The sequence below is a fragment of the Onthophagus taurus genome, chromosome 2, assembly GCF_036711975.1.
Source record: "Onthophagus taurus isolate NC chromosome 2, IU_Otau_3.0, whole genome shotgun sequence".
Lineage (NCBI taxonomy): Eukaryota > Metazoa > Arthropoda > Insecta > Coleoptera > Scarabaeidae > Onthophagus > Onthophagus taurus.
The window spans coordinates 23,401,036-23,427,908 of record NC_091967.1 but is presented as its reverse complement, the minus strand read 5'-3'; the positions used below and the strand labels follow the sequence as shown (position 1 = coordinate 23,427,908).

The following is a 26,873-nucleotide window of genomic DNA, read 5'->3' as shown; positions in this document are numbered from 1 at the left end:
GCCGATTAAGTTTTAAAAATTCGTATAAAATCTAGTTCTTGGAATATGAGTACGAAAATTTCCCAAACCGGATATCCAGCCGAAGGGGATGCCGAATATCCGGTTTTTCGCTAAATCACTATCCGTTCCATCACTACTTTTTGAAATGAAAACTTAAGAAAGAGATGAGAATTCTAAGTTGAGAAGAACAAGTAACAAAATGTTGCTTGGTAGAAATAGATAAGATGAGGATGTGCCATTTTCATATCATTGTAATTAATAATATATTATTGATATATTCAAAAATATTTGATGTTATTGTGAAAGTGTGGAATGATATTTGAAATTAGATTTGAGATATATACAACACGCTCAGGTGTTCTTTACGCTGCGTGATCTCTCGAATACAACGAATCCTGAAAGCGTAAGGTTTTTGGGGGTTATGCTTGATCCGTCGCTCGCGTGGCGTTGCCATATCGAGTCTGTTTGCAGGGTTTGCAGCAAACTTAGTAGCAACATCTACATGTTGAGGGGAAACGTATCCCAGGACGTTTTGCGCGTTACGTATTTTTCCCTCTACCAAGCTACTATGACTTATGCGTTGCTTGCGTGGGACGGTGCGAGCATGTGCGATAGTATTTTCAAACTACAGCGCAGAGCTATCAGAATTCTGGACAATTTGAAATATAGTGAAGAATGTAAAGGCTCTTTCATTAAACTAAATATTTTGACATTTCCATGCCTCTATATTTTGGAATGCGCTGTATATGCAAGGCATTGTATAAGTAAGTGTGAAATGGAGATGCTCACAGTTACAACACTCGTAACAAAGACTTACTTCTACCGCAACACTGTAGATTGTCCAGGAGTCAGAAAAGTTTTAACTACATTGCCCCAAAGTTATTTAATAAATTGCCAAAAACTGTACAGATGCTTCCGACTGCTAGATACAAAAATTTCTTGAAGAGCTTCTTGTCAAGGCGCGCTTTCTATTCGGTTGAAGAATTTTTATCATGTGACATGACAGACGAGTCTGTAATGAGTGCATAAATTCATGAATATATATGTTTACATGAAATGTTAATGTGTTTATTTTTTTAATATGTTTATATAACATGTTTGATAATATGTTTCTTTTTTCCCCGTTTTGAACTTTTATTGTATTTTGTATTTTATCATTTTATTGCGCCTTTTCTCGCTTTTTTTTGACATGTGTAAGTATTGTAAAGTATTTATAGCACGAATAAAGTATTCTATTCTAATACAAAATGGCCAAAGATAAAGTGGGAAGTTAATGTAGAAAAGATTGTGTACAACCGACGAGTGTAAAGTATAGCACGAATAAACTATTCTATTCTAATACAAAATGGCCAAAGATAAAGTGGGAAGTTAATGTAGAAAAGATTGTGTACAACCGACGAAATATACAAGAAGTAAGCAACATGGTAAGAATCAGAAACAATTTTAGAAGATTGCACTTTTTTTATGTTTTTTATGATTTTCTGCTGGACATAAGGCTCTTCCAAATGTATCCCAAAATTTATTTACTCCCAAATTTATTTCTGTCTTTTGCTGTTCTTATCCCGCCTCACCCTTCATCATCGATTCATCTCTTTTGATTAACATTACATGTATGAAGGTAGATGATGGCGTTGGAGGAAACTAACACATATTATTGAATTAAAAATGTAATGGGAAAGTTCAAATACTATTTAAGGGAATTAAAATATTTTTAAATCATACATAAACACAAAGATAAATGAAGTAAATTTTTAATCAAGTAATTCTTATTATTAACAATACTGACAAGATAACGCATTTGCTTTGTATCTATTTATATACAAAAAAAATAGACATTTAACTATAAATAAAGTCAGGAAAGTTGTTTATTTTACTTACAAATAATGTGTAAACATTATTGTTTAGAGCGTTACATTAAAGAAAACATAGATATAAAACAAATTTAAAAATATTCTCAACATTTTTTAAAAAAATACAAAAAAAAGAGTCAAAAATCTTTTAATCACCTTCAATGTGGAGCGGCGGTACATTATCGACGATATCACTTTGTTGTGCATACTCTAACCCCTCCATAAAACTCAAGTGGAATGTTTCTGCGTCATTTTCATTTGAAAACGATGCTTGTAGAGTTCTCCATTCGAATATTTGATTGGCCCATTCAACAGCTCTCCAAGAACAATTTGTATCATTAATCTGATTAAAATAATAAAGCAAATTAAAATTCATTTTCATTAATTATTAAGGAAGCTTACAGTCATAACAGTATTCATTCCAATCATGGTGTTACTAAGCTCTACGTCATCTTGGGTAAAGTGAATTCTGGCCCCAAAGATTTCATGGTCGTAAGAAACAGTTATATCACCACTTCCAAGGGGTATCCATTTCCCAGACGAGTCTTGTTCCGATAAATCGCATTTATTCCGGAACATTATTGAACTATAACAAATATTAAAAAGTACATTTTAATAGTAATAACTAAACAGCGAGGGATTGAAACCTAAAAATTCACTAATCAAACATTCTCCAAAACATACCACATAAACTGGACCTACCTTCAAACATTCACAAAATTTCTGATTCACCTACTTACGTCGCTAAATAATCATTCTTAACTCATGTAACTGTGGGGTAGAAAAATATTTATATTAATTAAAAATTGTTTAAAACGGGAAGAAATATCAACAAAATGTAAACCAAAAATGCTATAATAATATATTTTATGAAATACGCTTACAAGAAGTATTAACATTGAACAAATCAACTGCTTAAACTAAAAACCTAAACAACCTGACCTCTTATTCGTCAAAAAACGACCATGCATCACTCCAACTCTGCAGTCGAGTTTACTTTAATCCCGTCTAAATATTACAATCATTCAATAAAAATAATAATAAAATAAAGAAAATTGTATCAACTTACCGTTCTTCATCCTCATCATAATCATCTTCGTCATTACTTTCGGTGTGTTGTTCTTCTTCATATCCACCGCTATCTTCAACAAATCCCGTAACAGTCGTCGGAATATTCTTGTTGACTTGATTTTCTTTGACCGAATCTATGGCTTTCTGAACTACTTCACGAAACGTTTGCGACAATTTGCATGTTTTGAATTTTACCGCTAAATTTTCAAGATTTTTTCCGTCGTCCGTGAAATTGTATCCAAACCAACACCAAGCAACATCTGATGTAGACATTGGTTGTGGATCCAAGTCGGTTGTTATTAATTGATTAAGGACTACTTTATGAACTTGTTCTCGTCTCAATAATAAACGATAAGTACCTGTTTAAATAAGTATCATTTTAAATAAAAATTAACAAGTGTCATAATTTCCTCGTTGATTTTGATGAAATTTGGTACAGCCATAGACTGGACCAAAACACAGTGTGTTAATTAATTATCGTACCCGACGTCATCATTACAAGTATGCAACCAATATCACAGTAATGGTATTGCAATACGCGATTTGCTTATGATGAGTATTGCACTGTGATATTGGTTGCATACTTGCAATGATGACGTCGGGTACGATAATTAATTAACACACTGTACAGTAACACAAAAAAGAAATATAGCTTCTATTATGGGCGTGACAGTATCTAATGGAAAAGAAATGTTCCTCCCGAATTCTACGACTCCTCTGCGCAAAATAGACCTAGGCCTAGAGGAGACGTCAATAGACGCTTGGACTTGCGCCGAAAGTTTTCACCAGAACATGACGCAATGTCAAAAAATAAATTTGAAATTTCCGCATTATTTGGATTGTTATATTACGCTGAACTAATGAAATCAGCACATCTAAATAAGCATGATTTATGGTCAAAAGATTTGTTCATCTCATGTGCGTCCACAAAGAGATTTTTGTTTCTACTAAGGTGTCTTCGTTTTGATACTGTGAGAGACTGGACTGAATGAAGAAAGATTGTTAAATTGGCACCTCTCCGAGAAGTTCTGTCAAGATTAGAGAATACGCAACGATTGATGAAAAATTTAAACTGTTTCGTGGATGATGTTCGTTTCGCCAATACATAAAGAGCAAACCTGTTCGTTATGAAATTAAAATATTCAATACACTTAATGTGAAAAAAAGATATGAACCCACTACCAGCGACACTGATAGTCAAATTATTTCCAAGAACCCAAAACTGATTACCAGCTATTTCAAAAACACTTCAACTTATGACTTTCAGAAGTACTGGTCCGTATAACTGTTTAAGATGGCTTGCCATTTCATATCTTTATTACCTCTCAAGACATCAGAGAAGGTTTACGAGCAAGATGATTTGCAGATATTCCAAAAACTTCAACCACAATACGGAATGCGGTTCTTCTCCATTTTGAGAAAATTAAAAATAAAATAACTTCTGAAATATGTAGTTTAAAGGTACTATACAGCATAACATTCAATGAGTGGTCTTCAGTTCGTAATCGTCGATACATTAATATTAATGGGCAGCAGAAAAATGTTTATCATTAGTTGAACAAAAGTTGGCAACTTTTGGTTTAGAAATGAATGAAGTTAGCATCACCACTGATGGTACAGCAGTTATGATAAAATTAAAAAAAACCAATAGATGCTGAACATCAATTATGCTTGGCTGATGATATAAATTTAGCCATAACAGATGTTTTCTATAAGACCAAAAGTATAAATGATGATGACAAAATGCAATATAAAATTTTCAGAAGATGATATGAATTTATTATTCGCACATATTAACGTTATGCCGAAGAGATTCCAATCTTTTGACTGCCAAGGCTTCATTAAAGTTCATGGTAGATACGCTGTCTGAACAAGAAAGTTCAATTGCTTTGAAATTGCTAAATGCATTAAAACTTCGAATCTCGCAAAGAATTACAGATACATCACAAATACGGTAGTATCTGCAAACTGGACATCAAGAAGAACTAAAGTATCCCTAACGAAGCGCATTGTTTAATTAAGCAAACGATAGAAGAAGAAGCACTACTACTTGAATATCTACAAGTACCATCCTGCTCATCAATAGACGCAGAAGTAATCATTGTACCACCGCTAGAGTCCTCCATCTCCATCTGATAGCGACATACTCTACTTGGAAACTAAACATCCGCCTCAAAAAAATTAACCCTTGTAATTTTTAGAAAGAAAATGACAACTTGAAAAATCTACAAACTTCTATTTGTAAGCTAAGCCATACTGATAAAAGTCTATCAGTATGGCTTCAAGTAGCATCTTATCTCGTGGCATTAAAAGTGGGTAAGACGTCCTAACTCCACACAATTGTCGAAAATCTCATATTACTTGCTGCAATCGATATGGTCAGTGTTAGTAGAGTAGGCATGCAAGCAAAAAAATGACACAACATGGCTGCGGATGTTCGCAATCAGATAATTCAGCAAATGAGTTTTTAGTATTCAGTTTGATGAATCAACCGATGTAGCAAACATGTCTTAGTTCTTATGTTTTGTAAGGAATGAATCCGATACTTCAATAAAAGAAAATGTGTTGTTTTGCAAAACAGTACCAGTTTATGCAACAAGACAAGGATTCTTTGATGTTTTTTATGATGCTATTACAAATTATACGGACATAGATTGGTCAAAATGTATTTAAAAAAATGACATTTTTGCCGATTTTGTCTTTAAACTATGTCAGATAACAGTTAAAGCACTATATAGCGTGTTCATAAAACATTGTAAATTTTGTATACATGTTTTTCAAATGGCTTTTTCATAAGTTTTTTAAATATGTTATATGCAGGGAGTGAGTTATTAGGATAATTTTCCTAAACTGTCCGGGCTCTGGTTATTAATATCCCGGCGCTGGATAGTTACTAAACCGTTTGAAAAACAAAAAAATGTTTTATACAAAAGTTGCTTGACTCATCACTTTCTATTACGTAAAATTATTTTCACTTACACCGGGTGTTCCATTTAAGCGTAGCAGAGAGTACGTAAATTTGTATAAATGGAACACTCTGTATATTTGATCATATTATGAATACAACTAAATTTGTTTATACTACCGTATATGTTACTATTTCACAGTGTTCATAGTTCCTGAGATATTCAACTGTTCTTCCAAAATGTGCCCATTACAGGATCTTTTTAAAAACCAGTAAAAGCCAGTAGGTAGATGATAATATTCAAAGATATTAGATACGCTATTCAGGTTGTTTATAGCTTAGTTACTTTTGATGTTTTTCCTTTGATTATATATAATATGGATTGAGCCAACGAGAGAGATAGCTTGCGCAAGGTGATCGAACCGAGATAGACATAGAAGCGTACTGACATATAATGGGCGTGCGTTAATTTTGGCGGTAAATTTAAAACAAAATTAATAAATGAAAAAAGAAATAAAATAAAATAAAATTTCCTTATTATTTATAATACTTACAGGTGATGTGAAACTGTATTATCGCGAACTTTGCACACGAAACAATACATTTTTAAATATAACGGTGTGACTGGCTGTGACACAACAAAACGATAAACGTCAAATGGAAGAGGTTTGACACTTTTGTACGCATGCGCCTGTCTGTTTAATACCGTTTTATGTCTATCTTTGTTACACTTTCACATTATCGCTTTCCATCTGCGTCTATTCACCTTGAGCCACATGTTTGTTAGTAGATAAATTCAGTTAGCTCAATCCATATTATATATAATCAAAGTGTTTTTCAAATCGCTTCTTCTTAAGTTTTATAAATGGAACACCTGTATATTGTGTACTAGTTGAATTGCTCATCAAGTTCCCTTTAATTAATGATGAGCTTGTCATATATCTAACTTTAATAGTTTTTCTGATATTTAGAATTTAAAGAAAAATGTGTAATAAAATGTCATTATTGTACTGAAAAAAGTGACAGAATGTAATATTTTTTTCGTTTGTCTGTCATTTGTAAATAAGTAATATTATATTAAAATACAATTAAAAAAAAAAAACTTTAATAAATAAATAATCAAAACATGATAAAAATACTAATAATGGCAGAACAATACAATTTTGTCCCTTTTTTAATTACTAAATTATTTGAATGAAACGCAGCAACAAACTATAAACAATTACTAAACGTTGCTCATTTCATCAATTAGAAGTTGTTCAAAATGGCGCCCATTTTCTCTTCTACAAGCATTAATGCGCTGTATAAAAGACCTTGAGGTATCCCTTAACATGAGCATCTTATTTTCTCTAAAGTCATAAATTATATGGCAAAACAATTGCATATTTTATTATTTACATCTTTTTAAATCTCCTAAAGTACCAAGTCGCATTAAAATTTGGTATATGGCAGCAAAATTATTTTACATTATAAAATATTAATCAAATCATAAAAGGAAGAACAAAAAAAACCTATAAAAATAGACAGTATATGATATTAAGTACAATAACGCATATTTTATTACACATTAATTAATAAATGACATATTTATCATTAAAGGTAAGTTGATGGGCTATTCAGCCAACACACAATATACAGGGTCTTCCATTTAAAACACTTATGAAAAAGCCATTTGAAAAATATCAAAAGTAACTAAGCTTTATGAACACACTGTATAGTGTATCTAATATCTTTGGATACTATCATTTACCTACTGGCTTTGACAAAGTTTCAAGGCAAAATTGGAAAAAATGTTTTTACATCGTTTTTAAAGAGATCTTGCAATGGACACATTTTGGAAAAACAATTGAATATCTCAGGAACTATGAACGCTATGAGTTAGTAACATATACGGTTGTATAAACAAATTTAATTCTATTCACAATATGATAAAATATACAGGCTGTTCCATTTCAATAAATTTATGTACTCTCCGTTACGCTTAAATTGACCATCCTGTATAAGTGAAAATAATTTTACGTAATAGAAAGTGGTGAGTTAAACAACTTTTGTAGAAAACATTTTTTCTTTCTCCAACGGTTTAGCAACCATCCTCCGCCGGGATATTAATAACTCAGCCTGTATACAGGTGATTCAAAAAACCGCTGACAGACTTCTAGGGCAGGTAATACATCAAAAATTAAGATGAAAAGTCTTAATATACATGGGGTCGCAAATGCCTCCTTAACGAAATATAGCGGATGAAAGTTTCTTTAAAATTAAACATTATCTGCAATAAAAAGCCCTTTTTTAAACATAGTTTAAACTCCACTGCTAATTTTGTCAAACGGGCAGTATTTTCGTGTAAAGTGATCAATTATCTATCAATTGATCCCTTACAAAACTTTGATTAAAGCAACAGTTTTTGATTGAATTAACAAATTTTCTACAAACGTGTTTTTCTTAAAAACTATTGCTTTGATCAAAGTTTTTTAAGAGACCAATTGATAGATAATTGATCACTTTACACGCGTAGAGAGCAATGGCGTAGACAATATTTTTAAAAAAGTGCTTTTTATAGCAGATAATGTTTAATTTTAAAGAAACTTTTGATCCGCTATATCTCGCCAACGAGGCAATTGCGACCCCATGTATATTAAAACTATTCATCTTAATTTTTCATGTATTATCTACTCTAGAAGTCTGTCAGCGGTTTTTTGAATAACCCTGTATATGTTTTACATTTTTTTATTATGTGCTGGTTGAATTGTCCATCAAGTGCCCTTTAATTAATGTTAATTATGTCATATGTCTAACTTTAGCGGTTTTCCTGATATTTAGGATTTAAGGAAATATGTGTATGTAGTGAAATATGCCATTATTGAACTTAATACCACATACTGCCTATTTTTGCCACTTTTTTTGTTTTTTCTTTTTTGGTTGTCTCTCATTTGTAACTAGTACTTTAATTTAGCTTTACTTTAAGTAATCCTCTTAACATTTATTAAACAATAAATCCCTGTTTTATTCAGTAAGCTATTGGAAGCAAATGCAGAAACAAACAATAAACATTTACTAAACATTGCATAACAAGTAGCTGTTAATTCAATTAATAGGCAAGCCGACATAAAAGATGAACATCAATATTGTTAAAATATTAATTTAGTTTTCATAAAACGAATATTTGAATTTTGTAATTTATGCAACATATTATTTTTGATAAATAAATAATCAAAAAGTGATAAAAATACAGAGTAAAATTAAATAGCAGAACAATTGCATATTCCATTACTTATACTTTTTTAAATCTTATAATTTTATGATATTTATCAAGTAATCATATTAATTAGGTATGTGGCAGCAAAATTATTTTACATTATAAAATATTAATCAAACAAAAACAGAAAGAACAAAAAAAAACTGACATAAATAAACAGAATGTAATATTAAGTAGAATAATGCCATAATATACAGGGCGTGCCGTTTGAAAAACTTATGAAAAAGTCATTTGAAAAATGTTAAAATTTGCAGTGTTTTATGAACACGTTGTATAATGTATCTAATATCTTTCGATACTACCTACAGGCTATTATCTGACACAGTTTAAAGGCAAAATTGGTAAAAATGTCGTTTTACATAGTTTTTTAAAAAGATCCTGTAACGGGCATCTTTTGGAAAATAATTGAATATCTCAGAGGAAGTATTAACGCTGTGAGTTTGCAACATATACGGTTGGAAAACTAAATTTAGTTGTATTCATAGCGAAATATACAGGGCGTTCCATTTAAAAAAAATTACATGCTTGCCGTCGCGTCTAAATGCAACACCCTGTATAAAGGAAAATAATTTTACGTTATAGAAAGTGGTGAGTTAAACAACATTTGTCTAAAACATATTTTTCTATCTCAAATGATTTAGTAGTAGCTATCGACCGTCGGGATACTAATAACTCCCTCTGTATACTGAGTGTCCCATATCTTCCGCATCAGGGCATTATACAGTTGAAGGATACATTATTCTAAAACGATATTTCTAATAAAAATTTTCGAAATGTTTATAATAACCGCACGGAAACTGTTTAAAGTCGTCTAATAACGATTCATGGAAAGAGAAATAAACACGTGAGAAACGAGTTTAGAACGGCGCGGCGACCGATTGCCTGAGTCTAATTTGCGATCTCCTATTGGACGACTGTATAATGGTCTGATGCGGAAGATATGAGACACTCTGTATATATATTTGTTCTCATAATTTCATTGCTACTTTTCAATCGTATTTTTTAAAAATTCTCTTTGATACAATTTTGTATAGCTTCAAATAACTAGTAATTATGTGTTCGAAAATTTGTTGAAAATCTTTCAACCCCTAAAACTCGCCCCTGAGGCATTTACCGCACGTGTAAAAAACCATGTATTTTGGTCCATTCTATAACTACCAAATTTCATCGAAATCAGTGAGACAGTTGTCACACTTCCCTTGTAAAAATTATTAATAAAAATATTTTAAGACTTACAATTGATTGGGTGATGCAATATCTTCATTTGTCCAACTCCACGTTCTTTCCAATTTTTTGTATTATTATCATATCGATACAATTTCGCTCTTTCATTAAACAACACTTCTTCGTCTTCTTCCCCAGTTGAAATAACAATAGCTTCTGGTAAAGGAACAATTGGTTCGAAATGTGGATCATATTCTTCATCATCGCCATCACCGCCTCCTTCGTGATCTCCATCTTCTGTTTTATGGTGTTCTTGGTTACTTGGTTGCGATGGTTTATTTGGATTAGTGGCCGATTGAAAAACTGGCTTTCCTGCTCCAAGATAAGTAAATGGGTTTTCGTCTTCTGAAGGTTTCTGTACAAATGCATTTTCTGCAGATTTTGCCAAAACGGTAAAGGTAAAGTTTGGATCTGTTTTAAATGGTAAACCACCATCGTACTTCTTTTCTTCTTTACTAACTGGTGCTTCTTGAGCGACAATCGATCCAAAAGATAAATTGGCTTGTGTATTCGCACCCAAAGCGGATTTGCCAAAAATTGTAGAAATATTTTCTGTGTTTGACGTTTCTATTTTTTTATCCGTCGGAGGATTAACATTGCTGCTACCAGAACCACCGAAGATATTTGTAGAGGATGATTGAAATGTAGTGGTTGTTACCGATGTAGGTGTACCACTTGAATTGAAATTACTACCAAAAATATTAGGAGTGGACGACTGAAAAATTGTGCTTGTTGGTGGTGTTGATGCAGTTGAATTGGAATTTCCACCAAACACATTACTAAATAATCCACCACTAATTGAGCTTGTATTACCAAAAACATGTTCTGACGTTTTAGCAGGTGGGTTTGCAAAGATACTACCTCCTCCAAAAATTTGGCTTGAAGGTTGTGTTGTTGACGAAAATATTTTATTCGAACCAAAAACGTGTGTTGTTGTTAAAGGATTCAAATTAGAGAAACAACTTGAAGAGGTCGATAATGAAGTATCCGGTTTATACGAAAAATTAAATGATGGTTTAGGACTTGCAACTGTAGTAGATGATGTGCTCGAGGTAATCTCACTTGCAGACTTGCTAACATTCAAAATTGCAGGTTTTATTAAAAGAGATTTTAAGGTTGTTTCTGATTTTGCTGTATTAAAAGGATTTCTTTTAATTTGCTCCGCTGCCTGTGGTGTTGATGTAGGTGTTGCCAGCAGAGCGTCAGATACAGGTGTTTGAAAGATAGAATCCGTTCGCGACATATCGCTTAAAGGCGTTCCAAAGAACGATGTATTTGAACCAAACGTATTCGTCGATTGGGTTTTACTTAAATTTTCCTCATCTTTACTTTTTAAAATATCTTTTAACGACACATCATCCTTCTTACATTCATCGCATGTACAATCAGGCATTTGACGATAAGCCATAAATTTGCGGGGTAAACCAAGTTTAATCGCTTCTTGTTCTTCTTCAGGCGTTACCGTTGTCTCAAACACAATTTCTACATCAGACTCATCAGACTTTGTGTTATTTTCAGAACTCTTTTCAGGTTTATCAATTTTTTTAACTTCGACAGCTTCTTGTATGGCGGTCATAAATTCCTTGGCGATATCTCCGTTCTTGAAACGGAGACAAAATTGTCGGTGTTCAATTTCTCCTTCTGAATAATCAGCGGCTGCAAACGACCATGATTTTTCATCTTTCGCACTATATTTAATTTCCGCAGTTAATATATGATTCAGACAAATTTTCAGTACTTGTTCACGGCGCATCACGACTCTGTAAGTATCGACCAATAAAGCATTAAACTTAACAACATTGACAAAATGTTTATTACAATTAAAATGACTAGTATAATCATTGAATTTATTTTTAATTTGACAAATGACATTGGCAAATGGATTTTTATAACATATTATATGGCCAACATTACAACATACATATTTTTGAATAAAAAATTGTTTATTACTTTCAGTTTTTCCAGAAAACTGAACAGAACACCCTATATAACATTTTGCAATAGAGCTAAAAACGACGAATTAAATGATACCCATAATCTAATATTAGTATGTAGAACTTACGTTAATTAATAAAAAAAATTGAGAAAATGGAGCGCACACAGGATAAGGAGGCTGCAAAATATTAAATAATACCGAAGAGGTAGTTGGAATTCTAGAAGGGGTAAAGAGGAATGACTGGTATGCAAGGATACTATTGACAAAAGAAACAAGACGCGACAAAAAATGATACAACGACCGACTTAAAGTCAAACAGAAGACTTCAATAGGCTAGGAAGAGAAAAGCACAGTACAACAATTTCACGACAAGAAAACTGGGTACACATTCCAGCCTAGGCAAGCCATGTGTAGGAGCGTGGGACGAGAGATATTGGAGAATACGAATCAGGTGTCGAATGGATGGAAGCGGTATTTTGGGAGGCTCCTTAATAAAGTATCCCAACCCCAAATACGTAGGATGAGCTTGGACGAGATACAATGAAATATCTCTAACTCGAAGTTTTCTTCCTCTCCCTTAGTGATTCGAGTTAGGGGAATTTCACTGTAAATAGCAGCATAAAGAGGGTAAAATGTAATAAGGCACTAAGGGTAGATGATATCCCAACAGAGCTACTGAAGTATGGAGGTGAGGAGCTCATGGTAACCATATATCAGCTTATGGTAAAAATCTGGGAGACAGAAGATGCCTACAGGTTGATAGACTGTCCTCATGTTTCCAATACGTAAAAAAGGGGGTAAGCTGAACTGCCAAAATTATAGGGGGATATCGCTTCTCTATACCACATAATATATAAAGTCCTAATAGGATACTATGGCTCAAAATGACCGTAGGCCAAGGAAAACTTAGGCGAATACAAAGATGGGTTTAGAGGCGGCATATCCACCACATAGTCCTGGAACTAATTGAAAAAGCATAGTCCATAGGCTTTAAGCAAGTCTATGACACCATGGATCAAGTAGCACTCCAGAGAGTCATTAATGAGTTGCAAATAGATTATGTACAAAGAAACACCACACTATTTAATATGGCCATAGACATTTGAGCAAGTCTATGACACTATACATCAAGTAGCGCTACAGACGGTCATTAATGAGTTGCAAATAAATTATAATAGATATGCACAAAGAAACACAATTAACAGCATACGCAGATGACCTGGAACCTTAAAAAGTTCTAACGAACCAGTTACATGAGACACCCTGTATATTAACTGTAGCTTTATATTATGTTCTATTAAAAAAACAACGTACTGATCTCAGAAGGGTCTAAGAAACACCTCAAAATGGTCGGCGAGAGAGTAAGTGATGGTATTGGAGCCGTACTGATATCACCAATGAACAATGCAATCCCGAGCGGATCATCCAGAAGTCTAATCTAGAGTGAATGTAGAGTGAGAGGTGAAAGGCGAGTGTCCTGGTTCCCTATGTCTGGTGGTTTGGCGTTAAGCCAACGACCCGTCCCAATAAAAATTAATTTTTACGAAAGCCAAAACAGAATCAGCCAGGCGGATTTTTGGACCATGACCTGGGAAACGAAATGTAGTTAAAGGGATTATTAGGTATATACTTATTAAGGTATATACTTGTCAGACGTGATAGAACTACAGGAGTAGTAGTATCGCCTCGACCACAAGCGTCTTCGGCTTAATTAGAAAATGAGTTCTTAGAAATTGTGTAATTTTTTATTGATATGTTATAGATGTAGCACCTCGGCCGAAAGCGACTTCTTGTCTTAATTAAAACGTAAATCCTTAGGACCATTAGTGTCGATATTGTTATGAACGTATCGCCTCGGCCAAATTGATTTATATCGGGTTGATATAATATTAATTGTAGTACCTCGGGAATAAGCGATATCAGTTTATGTTAGGATAGGGTCGTCGACTTTATCTTATCAAGCCGAGATCGCTTCCGGTCTTAGCGCTGCGATTACTGTCTTAGCTACCCAAAAATTATTAATACAATGCAATGCCTCCACCACAAGGGACGTCAATTTAATATTTATATAGATTTTCAACTTTAAGATAAGTCAAGGCCACAATCGGCCGAGGCGCTACATGGAGTTGATAAACTTCAGGTTGATATGATGTTAATTGTAGAGTCTCGGCCTTGGCTAATATAATAATAATACTGAGTGAGTTGATCAATTTCTTATTAACTATAAAATCTCGATTGCAAGCGATTTTTCGGGAAAATTAAAAGTGATAAACAATTTAAGATCTAGTAAATCTTATATAACTATTAAATAAAAAAGAATTAATAATCACCTTAATTTTCCAGTTTTTGAATCCCTCAAAATTTTAACATCTCCAATTCCCCTTTCCTTCCACTCTCGATTAGTAAATCTAAACAATTTCGCTCTATGACAATACAAAACTTCCTCGTCTTCCTCGCCCGTCTTTACTTCAACTTTATCTGGCAACGGAATAACAGGTTTAAAGTAAATATTATCTTCTTCTTCTTCCAAATAATCTTCTGAGTCATCATCGCCTGGACCACTACTTTGTCTTCTTGGAGACCTTGGCGTAAAATCGAAGTTATGTTTGGTTGGCGATCCAAATACGAATTCTTCAGTGGTGCTGGATTTATCGTCTTCTTTGACTTCCGGTTTTAAAGTAAAACTAAACTCAACCGGTTTTTGTGAATCTGTTGTTGTGTTCGTCCCAAATGAGAATCCGGGTTTTGTAGTGGCAAGTGAGCCAAAGGAAAACGAAGCGCCGGTGGTTGAAGTGGTGGGAATTCCAAAACTAAATGATAAACCAGGTGTTTCCAAGTTGATGCCTTTGTTGGCGGTGTTGTCTTTTTTGGGAACCGTATCATCTTTGGGATTTTGACACGAAACGCAATAAAGATCGGTTTTAGCGTTCCGAACCAAACAAGCCGAACACTCCCAAGAATCCGCCGGGGGTTTAAATGCATTTCCCCAACTAATTTTTTGTTGCGGTATTAATGGTTGGATATTGGCAACATTTTTTGGTGTAGTAGTTAGGGAAGTCGTTGAAGAAACTGTCGAATCAGTTGTAGATTGTGGTATTCCAAATGAAAACTGCATTCCAGGTGTATCTAAATTAACACCTTTATTGGTTTCTTTTTTAGGTACAGTGTTATCTTTTGGTGTTTCACAGGAAACGCAATATAATTCGTCTTTGTTATTACGTATTAAGCACGTTTGGCATTCCCATGAATCTGCGGCCGGCTTAAAAGCGTTACCCCAACCGCTGCTTTGTTGTTGTGATGGAGTTTTTGGAGCTTGGAATGGAGATCCAAATTTGATTTCTTCTGGTTTCACACCAAACGAAAATTGTGAAGGGTTCGCTTCGGTTTTCTTCGTCTCATTTTTGGGAGTATCGCAAGCTGCACACAAGTTCTTTTTTCCGTCATTAATGACGTAACAGACTTTACACTCCCAACTGCCATGCTTTGGTTTGTGTTTTTCGCTCCAACTTAAATTCTGCTTAGTGGGGGTGTCTTTTTTAGGTTCGTTGTCAGGTTTAACTTTTTTATCAGACTTCTTTTCAACCGTTTCAACGCTATTTGCTACACAATTGTTATCGTCCAACATTTCCGTAGCTTGTTTGATAACTTGCAAAAATTCTTGCGCTTGTTCTTCAGTTTTAAATCTTAACGAAAACAGTTCTGATTGTAGAACTCCTTCGGAATAATCTTGAGCGCACCAAGATATTATTTTGGTGGTTTGAGGCATAAGAGAGAACGACATACTCTTTAATAATTGATGATTACAGCAAACTTTATGAACTTGTTCGCGTCGCATAACGAATCTAATCACATTATCAAATTTCAAAATTTTCATTTGTCCAATACCTCTTTCCTTCCATTGCTTAGTTTCCACATCGAATCTAAATAATCTAGATTTACAATCAAAAAGTACTTCCGCGTTTTCTTCCCCTGTTTTCACATCTATCAATTCAGGTAAGGGAATAACTGGTGTAAAAACAACGTCCGGTTCGTACTCTTCAACCAAAGAATCACTTTTTTCTGTGGTATCCTCCTTCTTTTCAGGTACTGATTTAATAGTGTCTGACTGAGTCGTTGTAAATGAATTGTTAATATTAATGTTGGGCGAAGATATTGCTAGTTTGGTGAAACTGAAAGAAGTAAATGGACTAGATTTAATTGGTTCAGATTTGACCACTTCTTTCGGAGATGGTATGTCTTTAGGTAAGAATGTTGGAGTACTCGTAAATTTAAACCCTCCTAATGAAGAAATTGTTGATTGTTTTGGCGTTTCTGTTTTAGGCGTTGATGATATTTCGGAAGATTTCGAATCGCCTTTTTCATCACTTTTTTTAATGGGAGTATTATCAGGTATCAACTCTTTAGCACTTTCAAAAACGGTGTAGAACTTATGCGCTTCATCAGCTGTTTTAAATCTAACGCAAAACTTTTCAAACACAATTTCTTGGTCGGCGAAGTCGTTGGCCGCCCAAAAATACGCTTTATCAGTATTTTTCATAGGCGAAATTACCATTTCTTTATTAATAAAATGATTTGCGCATATTTTATGTACTTGATCTCTCCTCATTAGAATCCTAACTTTTCCTGATTTATTTTTAAGCAGCTTTAATATCCCCACTCCTCTTTCTTTCCATTCTTTTGTACCTTGATCAAACCTATATAATTTCGCTCTTTCATCGAATAAAACAGTTTCGTCTTCTTCTCCAGTACTCAATGGGACCTCATCAGGTAATGGTATGATTGCTTTAAAATCAGGGCAGGGATCGTATTCCTCCACTGAATTCGACGAAACGCAACTTTTATTTAAATCATGATTTTCCGATTCTCCGCCTGCACCAAAACTTTCATTTAAGGACTTTTCAATTGCAAAACCCAAACTAGTATTTTTCTGAGGAGTTTTATCGACGGCTGAATATACTGGGGGAGCTACGTTGGAAAGGATAGCTTGGGTCACAACAACCGGGGCTGTTTGACTCATCACTGATGGCGTTACAATTGTAGTGACGGGCGGGAGTTGAATTTGATAATTATGAGGTTGTTGCGATTTTTGAACCCCCCCCTTTAAATGCTGTGGTGGAATTGTAACAGAAAGGACCGGTTGAGGGTTTGTGTTTGTTGATGGTAAAGGATCAGATGAAGTTATTACAACATTGACTGGAGGGGCTTTACTAGACACAGTTAAAGATGTCGCTGGGTTTGTACCCAAAGAATAAGCTGAACCGGTCAAAGTCGTGTTACTACTTGAAAATCCACTCCCTATTAAACTGGTGGTTATTTGACTCAAAGAAGAGGTGGAGGGTTGAAGAAGCGGTTGAGGTAAATTATTTTGGACAGAATGTTGAGGGGGCATTATCGTTTGTGGTAATACCGGTTGTGATAATGATGCATGGGGTAAACCAACATGTTGTAATTGTGGTGGGTGCTGTTGTAAAGTTGCTGGTAGGTTTGGCTGTTGAAGCGTGTTTTGTAATCCAGGTTGAGATAAAGTGGTATGATGCATTCCAGGTAATGGTAATCCTACGTGATTTAATCCTTGAGCTAATGGAGAAGGTTGTGAGTAACTTGATTGTAAGTTTCGATAATCGGCCAATTGAGCGTCTGGTCCATAAGTTAAGGCTCCAGGTTGAGGTAAAGGTACTCCTTGATACGGTAACATTGGGTGATACATCCCGGGATATAAAGCGGCTGTGGCAGCAGCAACAGCTCCATATTGTAATGGATTTCCCGCAATTTTTCCCATATTTGGATAAAAGTTCTGGTTTAGTGAAGGAACTATATTGGCATTGTTAAGTTCAGTATTACATTCTTCGTAAAGGGCGTAAAGATCTTCTTCGCTTAATTCGGTATTTTTTGGTTTAGTTGTTGTAGATTTCTTCAATTCGGCAATATCCTTCCTCATTTTGGCCATTTGATCAGATAAACTTTGAATGTCACAAATTGAATGTTTCAAATCATCGATGGAAGTGCGTAATATGCGCATTTCTTCCACAGTATTTGTTGTAAACGTATTAACTGCGTCTACTAAACTCTTTTGTGATTCGACCATAAACTTATTTTGATCCATAATATGATTTAAACTTGTATCTCTTGTCGCTAGGAGTTGTTTTAATTGCGCATCTAATCTTTCAGGGCTTGGTCGTGCTTCCCTTCTGGTTGTTGTGTCCAATCTTAATGGAGTGGTGCTCATTTGATGAATATCATTTTTCGTCGCGTTCATACTACCATTCAAAAAACTGTTATTCCACATGGTGTAATTGTTATGATCGACACTACCCACGGAAGATAAATTTTCATCCGACATCCCGTCACATTCGTTTCTGTTGTATGTGTCTGGATCAATTCTGGATAGCATCCTTTCGATTTTATCAATTTCCGTGCCTAATATTGCGTTTAATGGATGTTTTTGATTAACAGTTGGATCTCTTAACCGGTCGAATGTTAGATAAAGACAATCTTTAGCTTTTGATAATAAAATAATGTTTTGGCTACGCATTTCGGACGTTAAATTTTCTTTGTTCTTACTGGTTTGTTCTTCGGATTTCGTTTTGTAAATTTGAGCGAGATAATAACTCGCGTAAGGATCTCTTAAAACTTGGAACAATTGCAATGCCTTTTCGTAATCTTTCTTTTTCATGTGTTGGATCGCAATGAATAATCTCCCATCGTCAATATAGGAAATAATTTCGGATGATGCCATCTCTTTTGATTTGTATTCAAAAAGCCGACCTGGCGAATAAAATATGGCTTGATTATTTTTCAACTTTTCCAATAAAGGTAAAGCGGTTTTCCAATAAACTTCAGCGCGCGCTTCGTTAAATTCAATTTCGGATTGCTTCTCTAAAACTTTAGCTTTTTCTGCAAACGTTTTCGCCAATAAAACCAACAGCTTAACATCCAATCCATGATTTCCAACGCAGCGTATCGTTTCGATACCTTTAATAAGCGTCAAACGTACTTCACTAAAATTCGCGCCATAATCGCATTTGAACATCTTGTAAGCGGAAACTAGCCATTTCGTTTGGTTGACGGTCCCGAACTGCTGGGTAATAACCGCGGGTAAAACAGTCGGTTTATCAGAAGAATAATAGATATTATTGTGTTTATGTTCGTTAATTTGTTGCTGAGCGCATAAAATCGAAGCGAAAAGAAAAGATTGTATATCTAAAATCGTTAACGACTCCGCAGAACAATTATTAAGATTTTTAATGGAATACTGCAATCCATCAAAAACCGAAAGTTTAAAATTGGATAAATCTTGATTTAAACCCAACCAGATGTAATGGTGTAAAGAATCCGGGTTAACAAGTTGAGCCACTTGATCGAATTTTTCAATATCGGATTTATCCGGTAATCTAAGCGTTAAATCGACTAATTGTGGACAAGTTGCGAAATAACTCGTTTTTAATTTTGATTGTTGATCTCGAGTAACAAAAAGTTGTTTAAAAAACTGCTCCCTCCACATTCCTGAAGACGATTGGTTAGCTTTCTCGATAAAACTTGATTTCCTATCCTTCGCCAAAGAAGTTAACATATGCCCAATTTGAGAACATCTATAAGAAGCCTCAAGATTCCATCTTTTCACTAATTGTTTATTCGATTCCGAAGTATGATTAATCCATAAACACTGCAAATCAACGGGTTGCGTATGATACGCGGCAAATAAAAGTGGTAAACACATTCGATAAGCCTCTTTATATTTAATCAGTCCATTTTTCGCTTGTTTATACATCAACGTAATCAAATGAAAACATAATTGGCCTCTGTAATGATTCAAGAATTCTTGTAATAATTGTTTTTCCAGGCAATTTCGAATATTATCAACAGCGATTTTAAGCGTTTGATCAAAATTGAAAACGGTACCAAGGTATTCATTCGGCGTTTTTGAATTATTCGTCTCATCTAAATTCAAATAAACCAGCTTATCTAACACGGAAACCAATAACATCCAAAATTCCCAATTTAAATTCTTATTTGAATAATTATCCTGTTGGTATTTAACCAAAACTTCCGCAATCGTTTTGTACCACTTAAAACTTTTTATAAACACCGACAAATTCGCGTGCTCAATTTCGTAAGCGTGTTTGTAAGCTTCTTTTATTTGATTGTTTTGTAAAAAGTGACGCAACAAACGTACTTGAATATCGATATCAGTCGGACGAGCTTCTAACTCTTTTTTTAATAAACGAGACACGTCATCTGGATCTTTTCCTTCTAGCATTATTAATTTTTCTTTTAACGTGCATATTAGGGGATTGTTTGGGTCTATAGATTGAGCTCTTTCACAGAAAAACCTAGCGCTGGATACGTCGAAATTTACGTTTTCATTTGCGAGTAATTCGCACACTGCAAAAAAGATTAAAAAATCTATATTAATATAAGTAGATAAAATAGATTACTGTTACTGAAATTGTATAAGAAGAATGTTGATGTTGTTTATTTTTAGCTTTTAAATAATAAACTTGTTATTTGATTTAAGCTAATTTGGCAAGAGTACAAATTCACTTATTTCTAATACTATTATATAAACATTGAGACGTCTCATTATTATGATTAAGCTTTCCCATTACTGTTGATAGCTGAACAACCATAATATAAGTAAAAAAATATTTACAAACGTATGAATACAGAGCTTTTAAAACCTTTATTTTTTGTGCATAGTATCCAATTGTCACTCTAACTTAATTAGCCTTTAAATGTATTATAGCTTATACGAAATTTAAAATATAAAAGAATTTTTTTCAAAGTCCGATCGGCCGCGAAATAAAAACTTGTGAAAATCTGACAACGCTGTGCGTAGATGTGCTGCAAAGCGAAAGGAATGTTATAGAATACTACAGCAATAGAAGGAATACTACAGCTGCGACAACGCAGCTCTTGTAGTCTTTCCAATGGGATGTGTTTTATCACCCATCATACAACTCGGACTTGACTCCCTCCGATTTTCATCTCTTTGCTTACATGACATGCTGGTTAGGAGAAGACAAAAATTTGTCACAGACAACGAGCTGCAGATCACAGTCGAGAATAGGCTTAAAGTACAGGTGGCTGCATTCTATGACGAGAGTTTTGGAAAATTGGTGCTACAACAAATGTCTCAATCGGACCAGCGACTACATAGAGAAGTAGCTGCAGATAACTTACATGCTGTAGCGACCCAGTATCGGGGGATATAAGCCGGTCCAGTTGTACCATAGTAATGGGGCTAATCGGACCTTCATCGGGCTAATTAGCCAAAAGACGAATTTAATGATTCAGATAACAAACACTAGCCTCGGACATGGACGGATGCCCGGAAAGCGACCAAAGACAACAGACAAGACAAAAGAGCTTGTAAAAGAAGTGATAAGATACAAGGTCAACATATTGGGCTCATCAGAAATAAAGAAGTATAAACGTAATAATGGATAAAGGATGTAAACTGATATACTCAAGTGTGCCAAATACCAAATAACTGACTGGGAAAGTGCAAGCTCATACAAATCTATATAGCATCAGAGAATGCAGAAACCACAGAGAGGGAGTCGTTCTATACTAGTCTTCAACAAACATGGGAATTTCTGCAGCGACAGGATTACAGACGACAGTGTCAACAGAAGAAGAGAATGATTGATTTCTGCATCACCAACAGACTATTAATCTGAAACAGCAGGTGTAACCACAACGAAATACATAAGATTACCTTCACAGCAGACAATCGAAATGCAAAAACCAAATAGACTATTACACCCCAGAAAAATATGCTATACTAGATATAAAAGTCATACGAGAAGCGGAAATAAGCTCAGACCACAAGCTACTCATAGCAGATAGAAGATTCAATACAAGAAAACGAAATCCACCAGAAAAGGAATACCAGAGAATAAGGACTGAAGACCGACTGATAGAACAAGGAAAAGTGGAATACTGGAAAAAATGAATTGTTAATGCAACATGACAGGATGGAAAAACAAGAGGAACAATACACAAGAGAAGAAAGATGGATAAAACCGGAGCCTACGATATTCCAGGCCATACTGTAATGGTGGGGAGACTCGAATCTCAGGGTACGATTCTTCATCTCGGGGTACCGCTCAGTCGTGTTTTAACTGTCGAGCTGATAGGTAGTCGGAGCGTCCTCACAGTTTTAAACGTTAGATATTTTCAGGGTTTTTTCTGTAGGTTTTCTACGTCTTATTTAATTTTTCATTTTTGTTTTTCATCAGATTTTCCTCTTTTTATAAAGAAGATTGTGTTTTTAATTAATATTTTCTCAGAGTTAAGCTTATATTCGTTGCCGTCTATTTTGTGGTTGGGTTTTCCTTTGTTCTATTTAGCATTTCTTTGTAATTTTTTTACATCGGTTTTGTGCAATATATTTTTAAATAATTATACAAAAATCATAAATAATAATAATTTTGCAGAAAATAGTAGGACAGTAAGAAAATTTAATGCCACATAAAAACAAATATTTTTTTCTATCCACGTAGAACGATGAATGTCTTCTTAAAACGGCTACACTGCTATAGTCTGTCTTTGTCATCGTAGTTTATACCCCGAACCCCCACCATCACAGTACGGCCTGGAATATCGTAGGCTCCGATAAAACTCAAAATTACAATACTAAAAGAGGTATGTGGAAAAATGGAATCAGCCGAAGTTTTAAAAGAACAAAATAGTGGAGTGAGGAGGTGAAACAAAAAGAAAAGAAAAGGGCAGAGGAAGAAGTATCTACAGACCCAAAGAGAAGATAAAGAGAAGTGGTCAGAGAAGCAAAGAACAAAGTATGGGAAGACTTCGGCGAAGAAAAAGAAAAAAACATTTAAACATAACACAAATAATAAGAAAGAGTTGTAGACGACAGTTAAACCAAGACGAAAATGTAGAAAGATATGTATAAAAGATAAGAACGGAAATATTGTAATAGAGAAAAGCAAAATACTGGACACCTGAAGTAAATGCTACGAAGATAAGTTTAAGGCAAGAACAAGACGGGACCAGAAACGGGAAATACAATACCAGAACTTGGAAGAAAAATATTATCATACCATTGCACAAGAAGAAACATGAACGACTGTGATAACAATAGGGCTATCTGCCTGTCATCATGCAAACAGAAGATACACTTGAGGATAATGAAGACAAGGATCAGACGTTACCTAGATAAAGAACTGCAGGAGGAAGAGCAGCATTTTGGAAGAACAGAAAAACAAAAGATCATAACATGCAATGAGAACGGCAGCAGAGAAGAGATATTCTAATATCTCCTTTTGTTTGATTATAACTTAAAATTATTGCGGGTTTCCTTCTGGAAAACGTATATAAATGGGCACCTCTCCGAGAAGTTCTTTCAACATTACAGGAAAATATGCAAAAATCATATGTAATAGGAGAATATACAACGATTGATGAAAAATTAAAATCGTTTCATGCAAGATGTTCGTTTCGCCAATACGTAACGAGCAAACCTGCTCGTTATGGAATTAAAATATTTTTGCTTTGTGATGCTCAAAATTATTATATGAATAATTTTGAAGTTTAGGCAAAACAGCAGCCGAAAACAACGCGAAATTTCGAATGAATTTGAGCCTACAAAAGGAAGAAAACAATACACATTATTTAGTTAATAAAAAAAAATAAAATATTACTTTCTTACATACTCAAAAAAGAGAGAGTAGTTATGAAGTCCCACGACAAAAATTTTCAAATGTATGATGAAAACATTACATTCATCGGAACAAACGTGAAATTCCTACGGAATTTTTGACAAATAAAAATCGTCTTTTTTTGGCTTTCAACAAGATACTGTATTAGTGTCTTATGTCCCAAGAAAAAACAAAGCCGTTATATTATTATCAACGATGCATGACTTACCGGAAGTTGACGAACAATCACATAAACCAGAAATAATTTTAAGTTATAATCAAACAAAAGGAGCAGTAGATACGGTTGATAAGATGTGTGCTGCCTACTCTATTTTGAGGGTTACTAGATGATGATAGCGGGAATAAACTCAAATAATTACGCTGAAAAAGGATATTCGAGCGTTTTTGCAAATATCAAATGATCAAGATATGGACGAGGAAGTGCTTTTTGCGAGGACCTTAAAGACGGACACCAAAAGTCAATCGGTATTTAAAGAATTAGAACTATTTTTTAGTAAGAAAGCGATTCCGATCACAAACGTTACTTCTGTTGCAACAGATGGAGCACCGGCTATGGTTGGTCGGTATCGCGGCTTTATAAGCTATCTGAAGCAAAAAGTACCTGAAGTACTTGCAGTTCACTGCGTTATTCATAGGCAACACTTGGTAGCTAAAAATCTTAGGTAAGGTAAAGGTTCTATCAATCATTCATGTTTGACGAGATTTATTGCACTTTTTCAATTTGTGTTAGAGTTTTTGGATGGTAAGGATTTGATATTGAAAGAAAATTTACTTAAAAACAAAGCAGAAATTGTGTATTTGGCCGACTTATTTGGGAATTTTGCGAAGTAAATTTACAATTACAAGGAAACGATTTAAATCCGTTGCCAGAATAAAGCTTTTTAAAGAAAATTTTGCAAGTCTCAATGTTCCAAGATAGGTACAATCCAAAAAGATGATATTTTAACGTATATGGAAACTGTATATGGAACTATATAAAACTAAAATTAAAATAACATCTAAAATAACATATGTTTATGTCAGTACGTCGTTATGGAACATCCTGTATGTATAAAAATATTTTCTGTTTATAGTGTGATCAATTTCCTACAACTTTTGTCTAAGGAAGAACTGCGTATGTTGGCTCCTTAATGCCATTTATGTACTTTGTTGCTTATGTGAGACACCCTGTATTTATTTTTAATATATGTACATTTGTACACATCCTTGAAAAATAAACTTATCTTGGGAAGGGGGTCTGTAATATTAACTGTTCTCCAAAAAAAGGGTCTGTATACTGAATAAGTTTGGGAAACACTGCTCTATATTGTAAAGACATAAAATATATAACAATAAAGTGTTGTGTATTCTCTATACTGTTTTTTTTTCTGAAATAAGATGTAAATTTCCCCCAAAAGAAGAAATTTTCCTATGTGTACATTGTACACCACACGCCTGCATGTGTAATAAAAATAGACGCGCCTTCTGAAAGGTTAAAGATGGCTAAACCCAAATTTTTCTAGTACTAGTGTTAGTAATACTTTTAATTCAATAAAAATATACAACAACCTAGTATTAAATAACAACTTAAACTAACACTAAATCTAGAACTAGAAACATTCTAGTTTTAGTTCTATAAAATTATATAACAACCTAGCGCTAAATAACAACTTACATTAGAACTAACACTAAACCTAGAATTAGAAACATTTGGATTTATCAATGTGTCTTTCAAGACAGCTAAACCAAAGTGTTTATAGTTGTAGGTCTAGTGTTAGACACTGTTAGAGCTAGTTTTAGTTCAATAAACAACCTAGCTCTAAATAACAACTTAAACTAGAAGTAACATTAGACATAGAACTAAAAACATTCAGGTTTAGCAATCTTGAAACAGGCATGGATAAACCCTAATGTTTCTAGTGTTAGCTGTAGTTTGAGTTGTTATTCATTGCTAGATTATTGCACATCTTAACCACATTTATTTCTTTTAATAAAACTTTATCTATGAAAGGTCACCTTTATCTTCTTATTAAATATATCTGACAACGTAACAGGTCTAGAATAAAAAGGTTCCCTAAGGGAATAAAACACATTACCTTTCATAATCACATTATTTTGTTTGGAATCAATTTCTAAACTGGATCTATATGCTTCAAAGGCGGCGTCAAACTTGCCCTGTTTCTCCAATATTTTGCCAAGAAGTTGGTGGGCTTCTGCAGAAAGTGGTTTGGATCCAAGATATATAGAAACATACCTCCTGGCTTGTTCATAATCGGCCACCTTGAAATATAATTTGGCGAAGGCAATGCACCGCAAATTTCGCTGCGAATTAAAAAAATAAAAATCACACGTTTATTGCGCCGAGCAATGGCAATAATAACTTCACGTAGATATTTTTAGACGCAATATTCCCGCCAGTTATACCTAACACGACCCCGCTACGACCAAACTAAAAATAACCACGTTCATATTATGCGTAATGCACAGGGGAATATTGAAAATTAGTTATATTTTACGTATCATTTTTAGGATTTAAAGCTGGGGCTAATCAGACGTAAATAATGAATTTAAAGAAATGCTTAAATGCCGGCACTAATGGCGGTTACATGACGTACCTCATTTTCGCTATTTATCTTCTTCAAGCAATTTTCCACATGTTTGTCTACTTCCAATTTCGTTGAGAACATTTTTAACTTATAACTAACGATAACGACGGCAGAAAACTTTACATATAAATCAACACTTGAAGCAAATAATATTCAACTTGAAAACCGTTGAAATTCACTCGCTACTCGTGACTGTGCTCTTGAAAAATGTGGGGGGCAAATTTGTCGATCTTACGCACGGTGGCGTGTTTAACGTTTTAAAGGGGTGCCAACTCTTATTTAATCGTTTCCTTTGTTGCTCTTAACAGAATCCTTATTACCATCTCTTTCTACAGCAACCTTCAGAATGTACTCAAAACCACCTT

The 26,873-nt window shown here is 34.2% G+C and overlaps 1 protein-coding gene across 2 annotated transcripts; it reads right to left on the bottom strand.

The window, feature by feature from the left end:
• Positions 1-1,841: 1,841 nt before the first annotated feature.
• LOC111417708 (Nucleoporin 358kD) lies at positions 1,842-26,873 on the bottom strand. 2 transcript variants are annotated; one of them, XM_023050067.2, is made up of 7 exons: positions 26,518-26,873; positions 25,999-26,224; positions 14,573-20,624; positions 10,319-12,066; positions 2,920-3,280; positions 2,253-2,436; positions 1,842-2,193 (listed from the first exon to the last, which is right to left on the bottom strand). In XM_023050067.2, exons 1-7 carry the CDS (start codon positions 26,587-26,589, stop codon positions 1,999-2,001), a joined length of 8,838 nt encoding a protein of 2,945 aa, XP_022905835.2. In that variant the 5' UTR covers positions 26,590-26,873; the 3' UTR covers positions 1,842-1,998. The 2 variants fall into 2 exon arrangements, with proteins under 2 accessions (XP_022905835.2, XP_022905836.2); XM_023050068.2 differs by lacking the exons at positions 1,842-2,193; positions 2,253-2,436 and adding an exon at positions 2,699-2,858.

Bases quoted from the DNA above. Each gene is read 5' to 3' on its own strand.
- LOC111417708 (XM_023050067.2), bottom strand. From the start codon at position 26,589: ATGTTCTCAACGAAATTGGAAGTAGACAAACATGTGGAAAATTGCTTG. The intron at 26,225-26,517 runs GTACGTCATGTA...TTTAATTCGCAG, and splicing joins AGATAAATAGCGAAAATGAG to CGAAATTTGCGGTGCATTGC. The intron at 3,281-10,318 runs GTAAGTCTTAAA...TTATTTAAACAG, and splicing joins ATTGCATCACCCAATCAATT to GTACTTATCGTTTATTATTG.